The 16,223-nt window shown below is 41.0% G+C and overlaps 2 protein-coding genes across 5 annotated transcripts; both read left to right on the top strand.

The window, feature by feature from the left end:
• The first annotated feature begins 476 nt into the window (after positions 1-476).
• LOC136428417 (zinc finger protein 665-like) lies at positions 477-15,685 on the top strand. Of its 4 annotated transcripts, XM_066417895.1 has the most exons (3): positions 4,839-5,618; positions 6,623-9,367; positions 13,019-15,685. In XM_066417895.1, exon 3 carries the CDS (start codon positions 13,021-13,023, stop codon positions 14,881-14,883), a length of 1,863 nt encoding a protein of 620 aa, XP_066273992.1. In that variant the 5' UTR covers positions 4,839-5,618; positions 6,623-9,367; positions 13,019-13,020; the 3' UTR covers positions 14,884-15,685. The 4 variants fall into 4 exon arrangements, with proteins under 4 accessions (XP_066273995.1, XP_066273994.1, XP_066273993.1 ...); XM_066417898.1 differs by lacking the exons at positions 4,839-5,618; positions 6,623-9,367 and adding an exon at positions 477-625; XM_066417897.1 differs by lacking the exons at positions 4,839-5,618; positions 6,623-9,367 and adding an exon at positions 1,826-2,238.
• On the top strand, positions 7,021-8,835 carry LOC136426965 (zinc finger protein OZF-like). Its single transcript, XM_066415684.1, has 2 exons — positions 7,021-7,413; positions 8,824-8,835. Exons 1-2 carry the CDS (start codon positions 7,021-7,023, stop codon positions 8,833-8,835), a joined length of 405 nt encoding a protein of 134 aa, XP_066271781.1.
• Positions 15,686-16,223: the final 538 nt, after the last annotated feature.

The raw sequence follows: 16,223 nt of genomic DNA, 5'->3' as shown, positions 1-16,223 counted from the left end.
AACACAACTTGAAGCATACGCTTGTTTCCCACCTCATTACTGGTTCGCACCGGAAGCTTTCCGTCCTGAAAGTTCAGCCGTTGGAAGCTTAAAAGTTTGGTTATGGCAGAGAAGATTACTAGTATGTATCCGCAAAATAACATGTATTTATGATAACGTTAGTCACAGACGACAAAACGTTCAATAAAGAATTTTCAGGTCGGCATCAACGTTAAGTTATTTTATCTGTTGGCTTTGTGTATTTCTATCGGGCCTAACGTTACCTCTTTCCATAAACATGTTTCCATGAACTCCTCTGTAGTTTTGTGTAGCCTCTACCAGGCTCCACAGGTCGTCGGAAAGATAGTAGAAATTTACCAAACATACCAGAGGAGTTTAGCTGGCAAGTGGGCACAGTAAAGCCATTCGAAGTTCGAACATGGCTTCGAACGTACACAAACTGTCGCCTTGGAGATAACGGTCGACAGGGACGTCACAAGTCAGATGTCCTGTCTCCACGTTCAATTTTTGCTTCTGTTTACTGTTCGAAACCAATCGAGGTGGACGTGTCTGTGTCTCTTCGTAACAGCAGCTTTCAACGTCTACGTAAAATGGGTACCAGACGAAACTATGTTTCGGGAATAAGGTTGGAGAAGCTATCTTACCTCATACGTGATGACTTGGCTGAACATTATGCGCCGTAGGTTATGTAACCGCACTTGTCAACTTCAGTTGTGATCATCCGCAGTCTTAATTCTTTTGGTTGACCTTGACCAAGTGTGTTTCTAAGGCCTTCTAATGTTGTGTCATTTACGGCGGGCTATTATAGATTTCAACTTAGAGGTTATGTTCTTTCGGCGTTAGGCCGATTACAGCATGATTCCAAATGTTAAAACAAGAGTCCGTAGGACACAGACCTCCATTAAATGTTTATCTAAATAGCTCAAGTCAAGTGTTAGATTTTTCCGTACAATTGACATGTTTTTGTCGTAGTAAAGCGTAAACTTTCTTGTAAACGTGTTTTAATTTTTCTCATTCTTGAATTTGTCAACAAAGACCGACGCCATTTTTCGCTTGGGTAGATGTTGTAAAACAAAGGCCGCCATGTTTCCACCAAATCGCCTGAATTAAGAGTTAGATTTTCCGTAGAAATTTTATATTTTTGTTGTAGTATAGCGTAAAGTTTCTTGCAAACATGCTGTAAATTTTTCAGATCCTATAATTCCCTTTTCGTGCAACGTTAGGGTAGATAAAGATGTAATTTTTCCGCTTGGTCGGGTAGATTTTCTTTAGAAATTTCCTGTATACTAGTACAGTATGTAGAATGTTTGTATGATTTGTTACCGGTGAATTGTTGCATGTTTTTTCAATAGATATTTATTTAATTCTTGAAGAAGAAGTGTGTCTTTTCATTACTAGTAGTACATGTTTATTGTGACAGTGAGTGTAACATGTAACTAGCCTGGAATCCAGACCTATTATAGCTCCCGAGTCTCTCTCCGCTATTTGCGGAGAGAGACTCGGGAGCTATAATAGGTCTGGATTGCGGAGAGAGACTAGGGAGCTATAATAGGTCTGGATTGCGGAGAGAGACTAGGGAGCTATAATAGGTCTGGATTGCGGAGAGAGACTAGGGAGCTATAATAGGTCTGGATTCCAGGCTAACATGTAACTATATCTGAAGTACATAAAGGGTAGCCGCGGCGGAAGCTTAAGGTGTGCGGAGGAGTTGCATGTGGCTAAACAAGTTCGCGTTGAGATGAGTTAGCGCTCAGAAGGTCGACGTAACAATCGCGTAGTACTACATAAAATCGACGCGAGCATAAAATACTTACAGCAACCGATACATAGTCACGAACGGCAGAGCATTCAGTGAAGAGCTTTTATGGTGGCACCATTTTTTCCTATCAGGGTTAGCCTACCTCTTCCGATAAAGATGGTTCTATGAAACGTGCAATGACATTGCAACTGCATGTGTATGTCGCCGACGTCACATTTCCAAGGCGACGCACAGTTTGTGTACGTTCGAACTTCGAATGTAACGGTTACATTCGAAGTTCAAGCGTTCACAAACGGTTGACTTGGAAATACCGTCGGCGACGTCACAAGTCAGACGTTCTATTGACGTCTCCACGTTCGATGTTTGCTTCTGTTTACTGTTCGAAAGCCTTCGAGGTGGGCAGATGTGTCTCTCCGTAACAGCAGCTTTCAACGTTTACTGAAAATGGTTCTCAGACAAGACTATGTTTCGGGAATAAGGTTGGAGAAGCTATCTTACCTCATACGTGATGACTTGGCTGAACATTATGCGTCATAGGTTATGTAATCGCACTTTTCAACTTCAGTTTGATCAGCCGAAGTTTCAGTTCTTTTGTTGACCTTGACCAAGTGTGTTTCCAAGGCCTTCTGACGTTGTGTCATTTACGGTGGGCTATAATAGACTGCGTTTGGCCGATTATAGCATGATTTCAAGTGTTCAAACAAGAGGCCACAGGACACAGACCTCCGTGAAATGTTAATGGTTTTTGCCGTGTTGGCTAAGGTGTTTTATACCCTTCTTATCAGGAATAGCAATTTCTTTAAACCTTTTTCCATTTATGCCCAGGTAGTTGTTTATCATAATGTTAACTCTAGCAAGTATTGAAGGCATTGAAGAGTAGCGAATTACACGTAGTTCTAGGCAGCGAAAGCTTGTGTTGTACAGGCTACCATTACGAGGGGTGATTGAATATATGTTCGCGGTCTGACCCAGGAATAAGGTGTACAACTCAAACCTGGCCATGGGGGCATAATTATATAGTATGAAGTCTTTGATCAACATCTATTAAAGTTAAAATCATACGGTTATTAAGTTCAGTCGACGTCCCTTGAAAATTACTAGGCAAGCTAGTGGCGAGAAAAACAAGGGTGACACATTTTAGTTAAGTCATATTTGATTTATCTGACGTCTGTTAAAGAAATTTGCTTAAGTTGGTAATCTTATGTACCTTTTCTGTGTCGCTGTAGTATAAGTTATTGTATTTGAGTGCATCACCACTATGCCCATGTCTTTGTTACCGGACTTCTGATAAAAATCATAAATAAACTTTAAGCATACGTTTGTTTCCCGCCACATTGCTCACGGTTCGCACCAAAAACGTTCCGTCCTGACCGAAAGTCAAGTCGTTTTAAGCTTTGTTTGGTCCAAGTTATAAGAAAGAATAATTCACCTGCAAAATAACCGATATATAGTCACATACGGCAAAGCAGTCAATGAGTTTTCAAGGCGGCACCATGTTTGTTTCTTATCTGTTGGTCTATACCTCTTCCCATAAAGATATTTCTATGAAACCTCTTCTGTAGTGCAACTGGATGTGTGCGTCGTCGACGTCATTTCCAAGGTGACAGTTTGTGTACGTTCAAACTTTGAAAGTAACCGTTACATTTGAAATTTGAATGTACACATACTGCCGCCTTGGAAACGACATCGGTGACGTCGACGTCACAAGTCAGACGTTCTATTCGTACATGCACGTTCGATGTTTGCTTCTGTTTACTGTTCGAAAGCCTTCGAGGTGGACAGACGTGTACCTTCATAACAGCAGCTTTCAACTGCGAAAAACGGTTTTCAGGCAAGACATGAGCCTATGCTTCGAAAATACGGTTGGAGAAGCTATCTTACCTTATATACGGTGATAAGCATTATGCGCATAGAAGACTTTTGAACAGTAAACAGATGTCCTTTCCAATGCGACAGTATGTGTAACGTTGGGTAACATAAATTCGCGGGGTACTTAAATTCGGGATTTTTCGAAAACGGGGTGTTTAGGGATATGTGCTAGATGCAACATCAGTAATACCGCTAGAAATGCAAACTTGACAGACTAACGTATTCAGAACACTGTCTGAAAAGCTTCGATAACCATGCATTAGAAGTTGGCGACGTCAAAAACTCTCCGTCCCTTATTGTCACAGTCTGAGGGCTTCGTGGGAGAATTATATGTACATAGTTGTTCGCTGGTTTATAAGACAAATGTCACATCCGCTTCCTGCTAAACACAATTATTTACAATACAACTTATTAGAATCTCTTTTGCTAACCTACAACTGGACTCTAAGTGTGATTAATCATCAAAACGCCTCTTTGTTGCTACAACCAATGGCTACGGCACTACGGTGAATTTTCCCGCCGCCATATTCGTTACCCAGAATCCTGCTATTCGGCAGACGACAAACGTTTGCGAGGAACACTTTTTTGTCTAAATGTTGTGTGTGATAGTGGACTGATGGCGATATTTTCCTCAAAGTTTGCTCTTAGCACAAGCAGAAACACATGGACATAGTAGTATCACCATTTCTACGGCGTCCAGCTAACGCCCCGATGAATAATGTACAAATTTCCATGACGGTGGGGGTGAACTTTGAGTGACGTTCTACCGACTCAACATACGGGTTGTTCCCGAAGGCCTGATGCGTGCGGTACGGCCATTTTTTCGTGTATTTTTTTTACTTGGACACGTCTATATCCATAGCACTCTCCTCAAGCCAAGGATGGAACGAATAGCTGCTGTATAAAATGTGATTAGCGGTAAGATATTCAAGACGAATCTTCTCTCCCGAATTAATGTGCCCCCCTGTCCGACAGCACCGTCATTGTGCGTGCGGCGGACGGTAGTTTCAAGTTGAAATATTTTGGTGTCAGCACGACTACAGACAAAATCTACCATATATATTATTAGTGCAAAGATAGTACATGATACTGACAGAATAATATAAAAAAAGGATGGTTTATTGTTCTGCTAGATTGATTTCAGTCAACCATTATCGGAAAAATCCCGAATTTATGTTACCCAACGTTACATTCGAACTTCAATCTTTTGATCAGTCGATGTCTTACTTCTTTTGCCATTCAGGCTATACCTTACCATGTGTGTTTCTAAGTATTAGAAGTATACGGTCTTCTCATGTTTCATTTACGGGCTATTAGTATTATAGACTCCGTATAGAGGTTAATTTCAGCAAATGAATTGGGAGGATCTTTTCGGTATAAGGTCTTTTCGTTGCCAAGATATTCCACTGTCAGACTATTCGTCCTCTCCTTACAGCTCGTCCATATATGATCATAGATCTAAGTTCCTACAAATTACTGTTTGTAGCTAGCTAAACTTCTATTGTTAGGGTGAGAGTTAGGGCTAGGGCGACTGAAGTAATTTGTGTTAAGCAAACACCACTGCCAGTGGCCCCTTCCCGCTAGGCCACTATATTATCAACTTGGAACATGCGCGATTTAATCAGGCGACGAAACTTCCTGACATCGAAACGTCTAGAAGCGTGGTCTCCAAGCGTATCAACCGACATTGTCGACGATTCGGCATCCTTCCGAGTTGTGATACCAAACATTATCAATGAAAGGTTGCTAGAAGATCCTAGAACAACCGTTCGTTGTCTCTTGTTTCCTGATTTCTGCTCTGTGTGCCAACATGATGTGTCCTCGTGATCGCCTAGGGTCATCAGGTATTTCAACTTTAACCTTTGACCAGCAGTCAAACAGGGTGTAACACCGCCATCTTCGGGAGAAACACTTCTCGCTATCTCGCTTTCAGAAGCGATTGTAACGAGATTGAACGCCATATTTAATAGGGAATATTACAAGCGAACAGGTAAGACCTCTGTTTATCTTTTAGCCCTCAATTCGTGCTAAGAGGACAGGTAGATGAAATAAAGTGTATATTATGACAAAACACTGAGTTCATAATTTACATGTATATGCAAATGAGAAAATGCTATGGAAAACGACGATATGATTTTATACCCCGAGACTACTGATATTATATCAATAAAATCATCATCATTATTATCGGGAAGAATAGTGCTTTCGATATGTATAACGTTATATCAGTCAGGTTAAAAAAGGACCACGAAGGGGGGGGGGGGGGGGCAGTCACACCACCCATTCTGGTCATTCATCTGTTAATCTTTTTATCTGTTTATAACATTAGATAGGTATATTCAGAACTGTTTTCAAGAAGCAAACACGCTGAAGACTCAAGATTTACGATTACATAATGTGTACAATTGTTGCATTCATGTCATAATTGGTGCCTCTGAAACAAAGAGGCGAGTAGTACAGTCCCCTGGCTCCAGGAATTCGAACCCACGCCGAACTCGGGCTGCCAGCCCATGAACACAACGTCCTAACCGCTAGGCTAAAAGGTCCGGACAACTTAGACTGGTCAGTTAGTGGCGCTTGAGCCTCACTGTTACACTACTGCCCCTTTTCTTTTTAAGATTTGTCATCGAATCTCCGAGTTCGATATCCCTTTGCGGCACATTTTGCCATCACACTTAGGGCAGGTGTCGGAACCACTGAAACAAAGAGGATAGTAGAATAGTCTTCTGGCTCCCGGGGATCAAACCTGGGCCCGCCAGCTCACAGCCCACACACGTTGATGACTAGGCTAAAAGGTCCCGACCAGTTAGACTGGTCAGTTAGTGGCGTTTGAGCCCCACTGTTACACCTCAAAACATGAAAGTCCTGTCTACTATATTGTAATGTATTCTACTATCCTTCATGAGTGGTTCAATATCTCTTTCATACTAAAAAAAACTTTGTCTACCACTTAGTATACACTGTAAGTAACTTATATGGACATCCTGGCATTAGGAATGGAAGAGCCTAGCTGCGTATTTCCTGTTGAACCGCCTATCAGACATCCCGGGAATGACAGGACAGGACAAGAACAGATAGTTGCAAAGCAGCAGGAAGAGGAAGAGGAAACTAGCAGTGTGACTTCAACCTCACCTGACAAGAACACCTGGTCACATCTATATCTACAGGCCCCTATAGAACAGCTATATCAGGATGTAAAAGAACCTACTATGGACGCACCCTACGTATGTCAACAGTGTGGATACAGGACATTTAAAAACTCTCGGCTATCCGAACACATGAGAAAACATACTGGCGAGAAACAGTACAAGTGTGATAGGTGCGAATTTTGTACGCATTGGAAAAAGAACTTGACACAACACGTGGCTAGACATAACGGTGACAAACCCTACATGTGTGGGGAGTGTGGGTACAGGACGGTCGACGGGTCTAGCCTGCGGCGACACATGAGAAAACATACGGGAGAAAAACCGTACATGTGTGGGGAGTGCGGATTTATGACGGGAGACAGTTCTAGCTTATCCGCACACGCGAAACAACATTCTGGCATAAAACCTTTCAAGTGTCCCCAATGCGACTATTCTGCATTACTGAAAAGCCATTTAGATCGACACATGGTTAAACACACCGGTGAGAAACCCTACATGTGTGGGGAGTGTGGGTACAGGTTTAGTGACAGGTCTAGTCTGACCAGGCACATGAAAAGACATACAGGCGAACAGCCCCACAAATGTAACCTGTGCGATTACTCTGCCATACAGAAATGTAATCTAGACAAACACATGGTAAAACATGCTGATGGAAAATCATTTTATGAATGGCCAAATGACCAACCTGTCTCAATGTAGAAGAAAACAATCATGTTCTAAACATCTATACTTTAGAATGTGCTTAATATGATTATCCTGTTGCACTGAGGATTAAGAGGTAGTAGAACAGTATAAACTAATTTACTTTTATTTTTATTTTGCAGTAGGAGGGCGAATGAGGTTTCCGTGTTGTTTTGAGTTTGTGATTGAAACAATTCTGTTTTACAGTAGTAGTAATACATTGGAAACGCATACTGGAATTTGTGGTTTTAACACTGAACTCGAATTCCTAACACCACCGATATCATAACCATGGTGTCATAAATTAGACGTCACACTGAAAATCACGAAAATAAAACCATCACAAAAGTGATTGTACATTAAGAGTGCCCCAGGTGAAGTTTGTCCAATGGTTGTTCGCGATATGTTACACCTGGCTGTAATTTACCTGGAGGGTACTCTGGGGTTTATCAGAATATTGATGCTGTATGATGCAACTGCTGCCTAGTCTAAGTACAATGTCAGGTTGCCAATACAATTACGTCTTGCGATTCAGAAAAAGATAATTAGTAGAATCAGAACACTCTCCTCTGGAGTTGAGTATGCCTTTAAGAAATCTTGGGTTGAGCTTAAAAATTACTTTTGCAATGTGTTACTGGGTACTCGTTTGTCAACTTATTGCCTTAGTAACTTTATTTTCCACTTGCATTACTTTTAGGGTCTCCAGAGGATGTCATCCATGATATTAAGTCAGTGTGGCTTAAGTAGATAAGACAAGGAGACACAGTGTATGGATGCGAATATGGGGTAGCTTAAAACATACCTTTGACCCCACTTTTACAGACAGTCACTACTGATGAGCTCGTGCAATATAAATATAGAATACAACACGGGGTATTCCGTATCACCCAAGGTACCAGCCCGAACGCGGGTCGGATCGTCCGATGGCCGTAGGCTGGAGGGCGATCCGACCCGCGGGAGGGCTGGGACCGAGGGTGATGCGGAATACAACGTGTTGTATTTTATTTATGTCATACCTTGGTCGTACTCACCCTAGATATGACACACATTTCAATGCCGAATGCGCCAGAAGTTGAGGTAGTTTTGTGTCCTCGAACAAGAAACTGTAACAACTTTGATTCTAACCTCCGAATCTGGTATTCGAATTTCCGACGGCGGCTCAACCGGTGCGCTCGAAATGCATTCGAAACATTCCATGGAAGCCTGTGTGATAACACTCCCGAACCCTATGTGATCCGGATAGTTATCACACGGTCCGGAACACCCGTATCAGGCCCAGGTATGACATAAGATACAAGAATATAGATCAATAAAGCTTGTTGAGGTGACACAAATTGTTTTCACATTTTGATGTTTTATTTCCAGTATGATGCTTAAAGATTGCGTGAAGCAAGACAAAATTATCCTGTATTACTATTGTATGATACCTCCTTGATGATACTTAGGTGAAAGATTTGCAAATGAAAAGGCTGGTTCATGTATTCATAATTTTAGTCAAATTGTGACTAATCATGATAATGGTGAATGGAAAATTTAAAGCAATCTGCACTTATGCCTGGCCTGAGTGTACCTTCACCAAACTGGAACTGAACAGGTTTTGATACATGTACAGTATGTACATTTATTTGTTTCAAAATAAACAATGAATGGTGAAGAGCGAAGACCACATCACGATTATTCATCGTATCTAAAGCAAGAGTTATATATAGGAAGAAACACGGAGCTTCTAAACACGCAAATCAGATAGCCCTGTGTTCGTTTTGGGTAATCAGGTTGGTCAACTTTGACCTGAGCCTGACCTCTAAGCCTTCGACTGCCATTTTTATTTTTCGAGAGAAGCATCATTTCTCTCATCTAAGCAATCTATTGTCTGGGATATATCAATACGACAACATATCAAAACGGATAGGTAAGACTTTCTTCTACTTTCTTTTATAGTGGTGATGAGGCACGATAAAAGTAAGCTAAGCAGTTATCTCTCCAACGTTCATTTGATTATTTTTTCGGGGTCAAACATAATTTACCTCCCGGCCCCCTCTCTCCTTTTTTGTGTCATGACATCATTGCTTTAGATTTAATGAAATGGTACACTTTTCCTTTGTGTTCCTTTTGAGTGAAGACCGGTACCAGTTATGATATGCATGCGTAGTAGACCTTAGACCCGATGATTAGAGAAAGAAATTTGATCTATTTGTGTCATTAGTTTCTACCACATGGAACAGACAGGATGTGCACTTTCTAGATTAGTAGATATGCTCGGAAATGGCCGAACTTTGTGACTTTTGGTTTTGCAGTGTTTGCGTGTGGACACTGCTCCTGGTTGATGTAAATATGCCTTGTGAATTTGAGTGAAATGATATCTTTTGCGTTTGGCGTTCAGTTTGAACAAGGACATTATATATAATGTCCTTGGTTTGAATAAGACTGGCTATTAAAGTTGTTGTTCACCATATGGGTCTAATCAGTGTGGACACCGGAGGTCGGTGGTTCGAATGCTCCCTGATTTGAATTTCCCCCGGGAGAGGTCAGTGACCTCCGACCGGGGTAGTGTTTTTGCCTGGATTCTTTGTTTGTGTTCGCAGCTATAATTATCTTCGCCGAGTACTTGTACTCGGAGAAGATTATGTTTTCGGTTGAAAAATATGTTGGGTGGGTCTGAATGTATGTCAGGAGCATAACTCAAGAAAGCTTCAATGAATCTTTATGATTTTTGGTAGGTGTGTAGTGGTTGTGCAAAGAAAGGTCAAGTTCGAAAATGGTTCACCTTGCGTTTTTCAACAGTACTGCAGCGGACTTTGCATTTTTTTGTGTTTGTATGTAGGCAAAAAAAGTGACGGAAACGTTGATGGATCTTCATGATTTTTTGCAGGTGTGTAGGTGTTGTGAAAACGGAGGTCAAGTTGAAAAATGGTTCCCCTGGTATTTTCCGTCGGTACTGCAGCGGGCTTTGTGTGGATGTGTATTTGTATGTCGCCAGCATAACTCGAAAAGCTGTTGATGGATCTGTATGATATTTAGTGGATGGGTAGGGTTTACAGAAAGGAAGGTCAAGTTCGCTAATGGGCCTTCTAGCGGGTACCCAAGGTACTGCAACGGAGCTTCAAAATTTAGGGGCATATTTTCTGAAAGTGCTATGGTCATGATTTTTGTGTGGTAGATAGTTCATGCCACAGAAAGTAAGTTCTGTAAATTTTGGCCCCCTAGCGGCTTGTTAAGAACTGCAGTGGGTGTTTTTGTTTTGACATTCGGACATGAATAACTTGAGATGGGGTCGACAGATCGTCGTGATGTTTGGTATGTAGAGAGCTCAGATGGTGCTTTACATAATCAATGACTAATTATGCAAATCAGAAGCTAATTTGCATAATTAGTAAGGAAAGTTTATTAACCCACTGCATTTCATAATGGGACATGGGACAGTGTCAGGTCATGTAAACAGATGGCCTTGCATAAACGTACATGTAGGTCAAATAAATAAACTATTCTCCAAGCAGAGGTGTGGGTCCTGCTGGTTTTTAACGCGTTCAGTTTAGGCATTTTTGTTCAACACAGTTGGCGACATAACGAAAAGGGGACAAAATAGAAAGCCTGACAAAAACACCTAAAAACACGTCAAAAACCAGCCAGACCCACTCCTCTGCTTGGAGAGTACACTGCACCAAAACTGCATCACTGCTAGGTGCGGAAAAGTCACATGTACATGTACTATGTCTTTCAAAATGTGTATGATATGGAATAAAGATTTATTCTATTCATATATATTGACTGTACCATTTCATCATCACTTTCAACTTACAACACTGCAATATCGAACCTTTGTGGCCCATATAATATCAACATACTCATATTTTTCATGACCAGTTATAACATATATCACCACACTCTACACATATACTAGTCCTGTACCACCAAATGATTTTTAACCCTATCTAGACTGGACTCATTCGCCCAATCATAACTTCCAAATGGTATGGTGCATGATCAAATTTGCAGGGGTTGATAAGCACGTAAATATTAATCACTCTCCATAATAAGCCTTGATTATTTGGCAAAGAGAATGTGTTCGTGGAACTCTAGTTTGAGTATAAATCAAAGTCCTTAAGTTTGGATTTTGCCCTATCAGAGGTAGCCGTGGCGACTTACGAAGGGTGTTTTTGCTTGATATTACATATACTACTAGTATCCCTAGTACATGTATATGTAATAAAGATCTTCTGTAATATCAAGCAAAAACACCCTTCGTTAGTTGCCACGGCTATATCAGAGGTAGCCTGGTATCCAAACCTATTGTAGCTGTCGAAAGAGGACGAAAGAGACTCGGCAGCTATCAAAGGTTAGCTATCAGGCTAAAGCAGAGGTTGGATGGCATGCCCGTAGGCAGTATACATGTGTTATGATCTCCATGAAAAATGGAGGTATACAAAATGTAGTTTTTGGTGTGTCTGTGTGTGTGTCGGTGTGTCTATCTGTCTGTCTGTCTGTGTTTCCGAACTATTGCATAACTCGAGAACCTCTGGATGGATTACAATGATATTTGATATGTGGGTAGGTGTTGCAAAGACAAAGGTCAAGGTCGATTTTGGTACCCCTGGTATGTGACCTTGGTACTGCAGCAGAACTTCCGTTTTTTTCTATCTTTTGACGTGAACGTGCTATGGTCTTGATTTGTTGGTGGCAGATAGCGTATGATGTAGTGTAGGTAGGAAGAAGTGGTGTAGGTTTAGGCTTCCTAGCAGCTTGCTCTGGAACTGCAGGGGCTTCTTTGTCAATTTTTTTCCAAGGAGAATAACTGAAGAAAAGAAAGACGGTTTGCCATGATATTTAATATGCAGGTATACAATGCAAATTATGCAAATTGGGACTTCATTTGCATAATTAATGAGGAAAATCTTTATTTGCAGTGTTTTACATTTTAGGACTCCAATACATGTAACATATGTATTTTATGGCAGGTGGAACATTAACAGATACCAGTTATGCTTATAAATACCTTATTTGCATAATTGATACAAAAGCGCCATAATTTATCTAAGTGGTAAATGATTGGACTGTCAATATTACGACATGTGTAAGTTAGTTAAAGGTGTACATGACCTCGCATAGATTACGTAAATGTGGAAGTCATTTGCATGATCAGAATAGTTCATGAAGATATGAGGTCTCCGAACTATTGTTTGTTTTGGGGGTTCTTTTGTATCTTTGGATTATAATCTAGCGGCAAACCGAATGAGTTTGCAAATCAAGGAGGTTCGGAGGATGTGGATTCCCAACCCCCTGAAACGCGTAGATCTTTGATAAAGCCATGATTTAACAGATAAGCAACATTTCAGTACCCCTTCAACTAGAATTCTGTCTGCAACAGATTTACAGGATCCATTATACTCAAGTAAGCATTATACTTACAAGTTACATGTCTGTTGGGGATCGACAAGGAAAAAGATGTACATGACAAAGAGAATACTGTTTTACGACACCTACAATTGTGTAAAGACAAGTAGTTTGTTAGATGTAGGTAGAACACAACGGATTCTGATCTTTCACCTTTGTTTATTATAATCAGAAATGGACAAGAAAAGATGTGGCAAGTTTCTGGACAATGAAGTAACAAGCAGCCATCCTGCTGAAAACGAGACAAATATTGTTGATGACGTCGACCGGAAAGGAACAGACGTTGGAAGGCAAGATGGGATATTATGGAAGGCAACATGCGATGTAGCTTCTACCCATCCTGACAAGAGTGCAACATCACCTTTTCCAGTACAGGCTCGCACGGGACAGAATGATGGACACGTGGCAGAACACGCTGTACGTACCTCCTACGCATGTGGGGAGTGTGAGTACAAATCACAGCATAGGTCTGCACTGACCCGACATATGAAAAGGCATTCAGGCAAGAATACCTACATTTGTGCGGAGTGCGGTTACAGGACGGCTCGGAAGTCTCGCCTTTGTGAACACATGGGAAAACATACCGGTGAGAAACCCTATAAGTGTGACCAGTGTGACTATTCAACTGTACGAAAATGCGACTTAGACAAACACATCTTTAAACACACTGGTGAGAAACCTTACATGTGTGAAGAGTGCGGATACAGGTCAGCTTTCAAGTCCAACTTATCTGTACATATGAGAAAACATACGGGTGAAAGACCGTACAAATGTGACCAGTGCAACTATTCTGCAGCAGCAAAACATAATTTAGATCAACACATTGAAACACACACCCGAAAGAAACCATTTATGTGTGGGGAGTGCGATTACTGGACGACTCAAGAATCTCATCTGTCCAACCATCTGATAAAACACACCGGTGAGAGACCTTTCAAATGTGACCAGTGCGACTATTCTACTGCAAGAAAATGTGACTTAGACAGACACATCTTCAAACATACCGGTGATAAACCTTTCAAGTGTGACCAGTGTGACTATTCTGCTGTACAAAAGTGTGACTTGGATAAACACAAGTTCAAACACACTGGTGAGAAACCTTACATGTGTGACGAATGCGGGCACAGATCAGCTTTCAAGTCCAACTTATCTGTACATATGAGAAAACATACAGGTGAAAGACCGTACAAATGTGACCAGTGCAACTATTCTGCTGCCTCAAAATACAATTTAGATCAACACATGGAAACACACACCCGAAAGAAACTGTTTATTTGTGGGGAGTGTGATTACTGGACGACTCAAGAATCTCATCTGTCCAACCATCTGATAAAACACACCGGTGAGAGACCTTTCAAATGTGACCAGTGCGACTATTCTACTGCAAGAAAATGTGACTTAGACAGACACATCTTCAAACATACTGGTGATAAACCTTTCAAGTGTGACCAGTGTGACTATTCTGCTGTACAAAAGTGTGACTTGGATAAACACGTTTTCAAACACACTGGTGAGAAACCTTACATGTGTGAAGAGTGCGGGTACAGGTCAAATTTCAGGTCAAATTTATCTGTACATATGAGAAAGCACACAGGTGAGAAGCCTTATAAATGTGATCAGTGTGACTTTACCCCTTCAGCAAATTACAATTTAGATGAACACATGGCAAAACACACCGGAGAGAAACCCTACAAGTGTGACCAGTGTGACTATTCAACTGTAAGAAAATACCATTTGGACAGACACGTTTTCAAGCACACTAGAGAGAAACCCTACATTTGTGCGGAGTGTGGTTACAAGATGGCTTGGAAGTCTCACCTACATGTATGTGCACACATGAGAAATCATACCGGTAAGAAACCGTACAAGTGTGACCAGTGTGACTATTCTACTGTAAGAAAATGTGACTTAGCCAAACACTTCGTCAAACATACCGGTGAGAAACCTTACATGTGTGAAGAGTGCGGGTACAGGTCAGCTTTCATGTCAAACCTATCCGTACATAAGAGAAAACATGCAAAGACCACAGAAATGTGACCAAAACGACTATTCTGCTTTTGAAATTGCAACTTTGTGACAAACGCTTTCTCAAACAGGCAGATTAGAAACATTACACATGTGCAGATTGAGGGTCCTTGGCGGCTTATAGGTCAAACATATCTGTACGTACGTGAAAGCACACTGCAGAAAAGGGTAGTTTTATCAGCGCAGGTGGAGGAAGGACGGTCAATGGGAGCTGAAGAGATTTACTTATTAATAATATCAGGTGTATTTGCAGCCAGTGCCACAGGCAGGTACCCAATGTGTAGGGTAATGAGGCTGTTTAACGTGTTCGAGGCACCTCCTCGAGCACGGGACCCCCGTTTCAATTTTTATTGTATCAATTGGAATATGTGCAAGTGACAAAATTCTCAACAATGGAATTATGCTGACAAATGTCGGAGAACATTGGCGAGGAAGTATAGTACTATGCTGAACTATTGTACGTGTGGATATGGTTGGCAGAAAAGATGCTGTATGGCTTCTCTGCCACCTGTCCCGGCAACGGACGCTCTATCGTATATTGTTTAACTTGTAAGTTTTTTTATTGTTATTATAAACATACTATCTGTTCAACTAACACTCGATGGGTAGACTATAGTAATATACTAACGCAGTGCTCTATAATGTTTTTAATGAAGTAGTTTTGTCTCTTTTAATTACTTGATTACATGATTTCTGTAATTTCATTTTTTTAACCACAATTCAACTTCCTGTATGTACATTATGGTTACACATTGAGGTATCCGTTCCAGTTTAATACTTTTCAGATAAAGGCAATAAATCAACAATGTGTTTCTTATCTTTTCTGACTGACTCTCTAGTGTAATGTCATATAAAACTTCATTGGATAGATGGATGTGGTTCTGGTTCGTTTTGAATGGGTAGTCAGGTAAGCCAATTGTAACCTTTGACCTAAACCTGACGTGTTTCCTTCGACCACCATTTTCATTCTGAGCTGCACGTGCGGAGGAGCAGCTTTTCGCTTTCATCTGAACGGGGTTTTCAAAGTCATTCAGCGTCGTTTCGACAGCATCTTAAACGAACAGGTAAGACTTTATTCTACTTTGAACACTCACTGATTGGTGGTAGTAAACATGTCAAACATGTATCAGTGATATCGACCGAGGAGAGTTGGAGGAAAATCAAGACGCTCAAAATCAAAACCAGTTACTATTATCTCTCTTTTTCGGGCCATCTTTGCAGTGTTATACTCCACTGGCAAACTCTTCCATAGGGTTTCTTTTGAAAAGAGGTCAATGTAACAAGCGTATACGTAGTAGTAGATCCAGCTATTTGCAGAAAGGAAATGCTGTGAATTTTTAGAACGTTTGTTT

The sequence above is a fragment of the Branchiostoma lanceolatum genome, chromosome 2 (assembly GCF_035083965.1).
Source record: "Branchiostoma lanceolatum isolate klBraLanc5 chromosome 2, klBraLanc5.hap2, whole genome shotgun sequence".
Taxonomy (NCBI): domain Eukaryota; kingdom Metazoa; phylum Chordata; class Leptocardii; order Amphioxiformes; family Branchiostomatidae; genus Branchiostoma; species Branchiostoma lanceolatum.
The sequence above is the reverse complement of the archived record's forward strand: the minus strand, read 5'-3'. Positions and strand labels throughout refer to the sequence as shown.

What these genes read in the sequence shown, in the direction of transcription:
- LOC136428417 (XM_066417898.1), top strand. Translation starts at nt 13,021, where the DNA reads ATGGACAAGAAAAGATGTGGCAAGTTTCTGGACAATGAAGTAACAAGC.
- LOC136426965 (XM_066415684.1), top strand. Translation starts at nt 7,021, where the DNA reads ATGTGTGGGGAGTGTGGGTACAGGACGGTCGACGGGTCTAGCCTGCGG.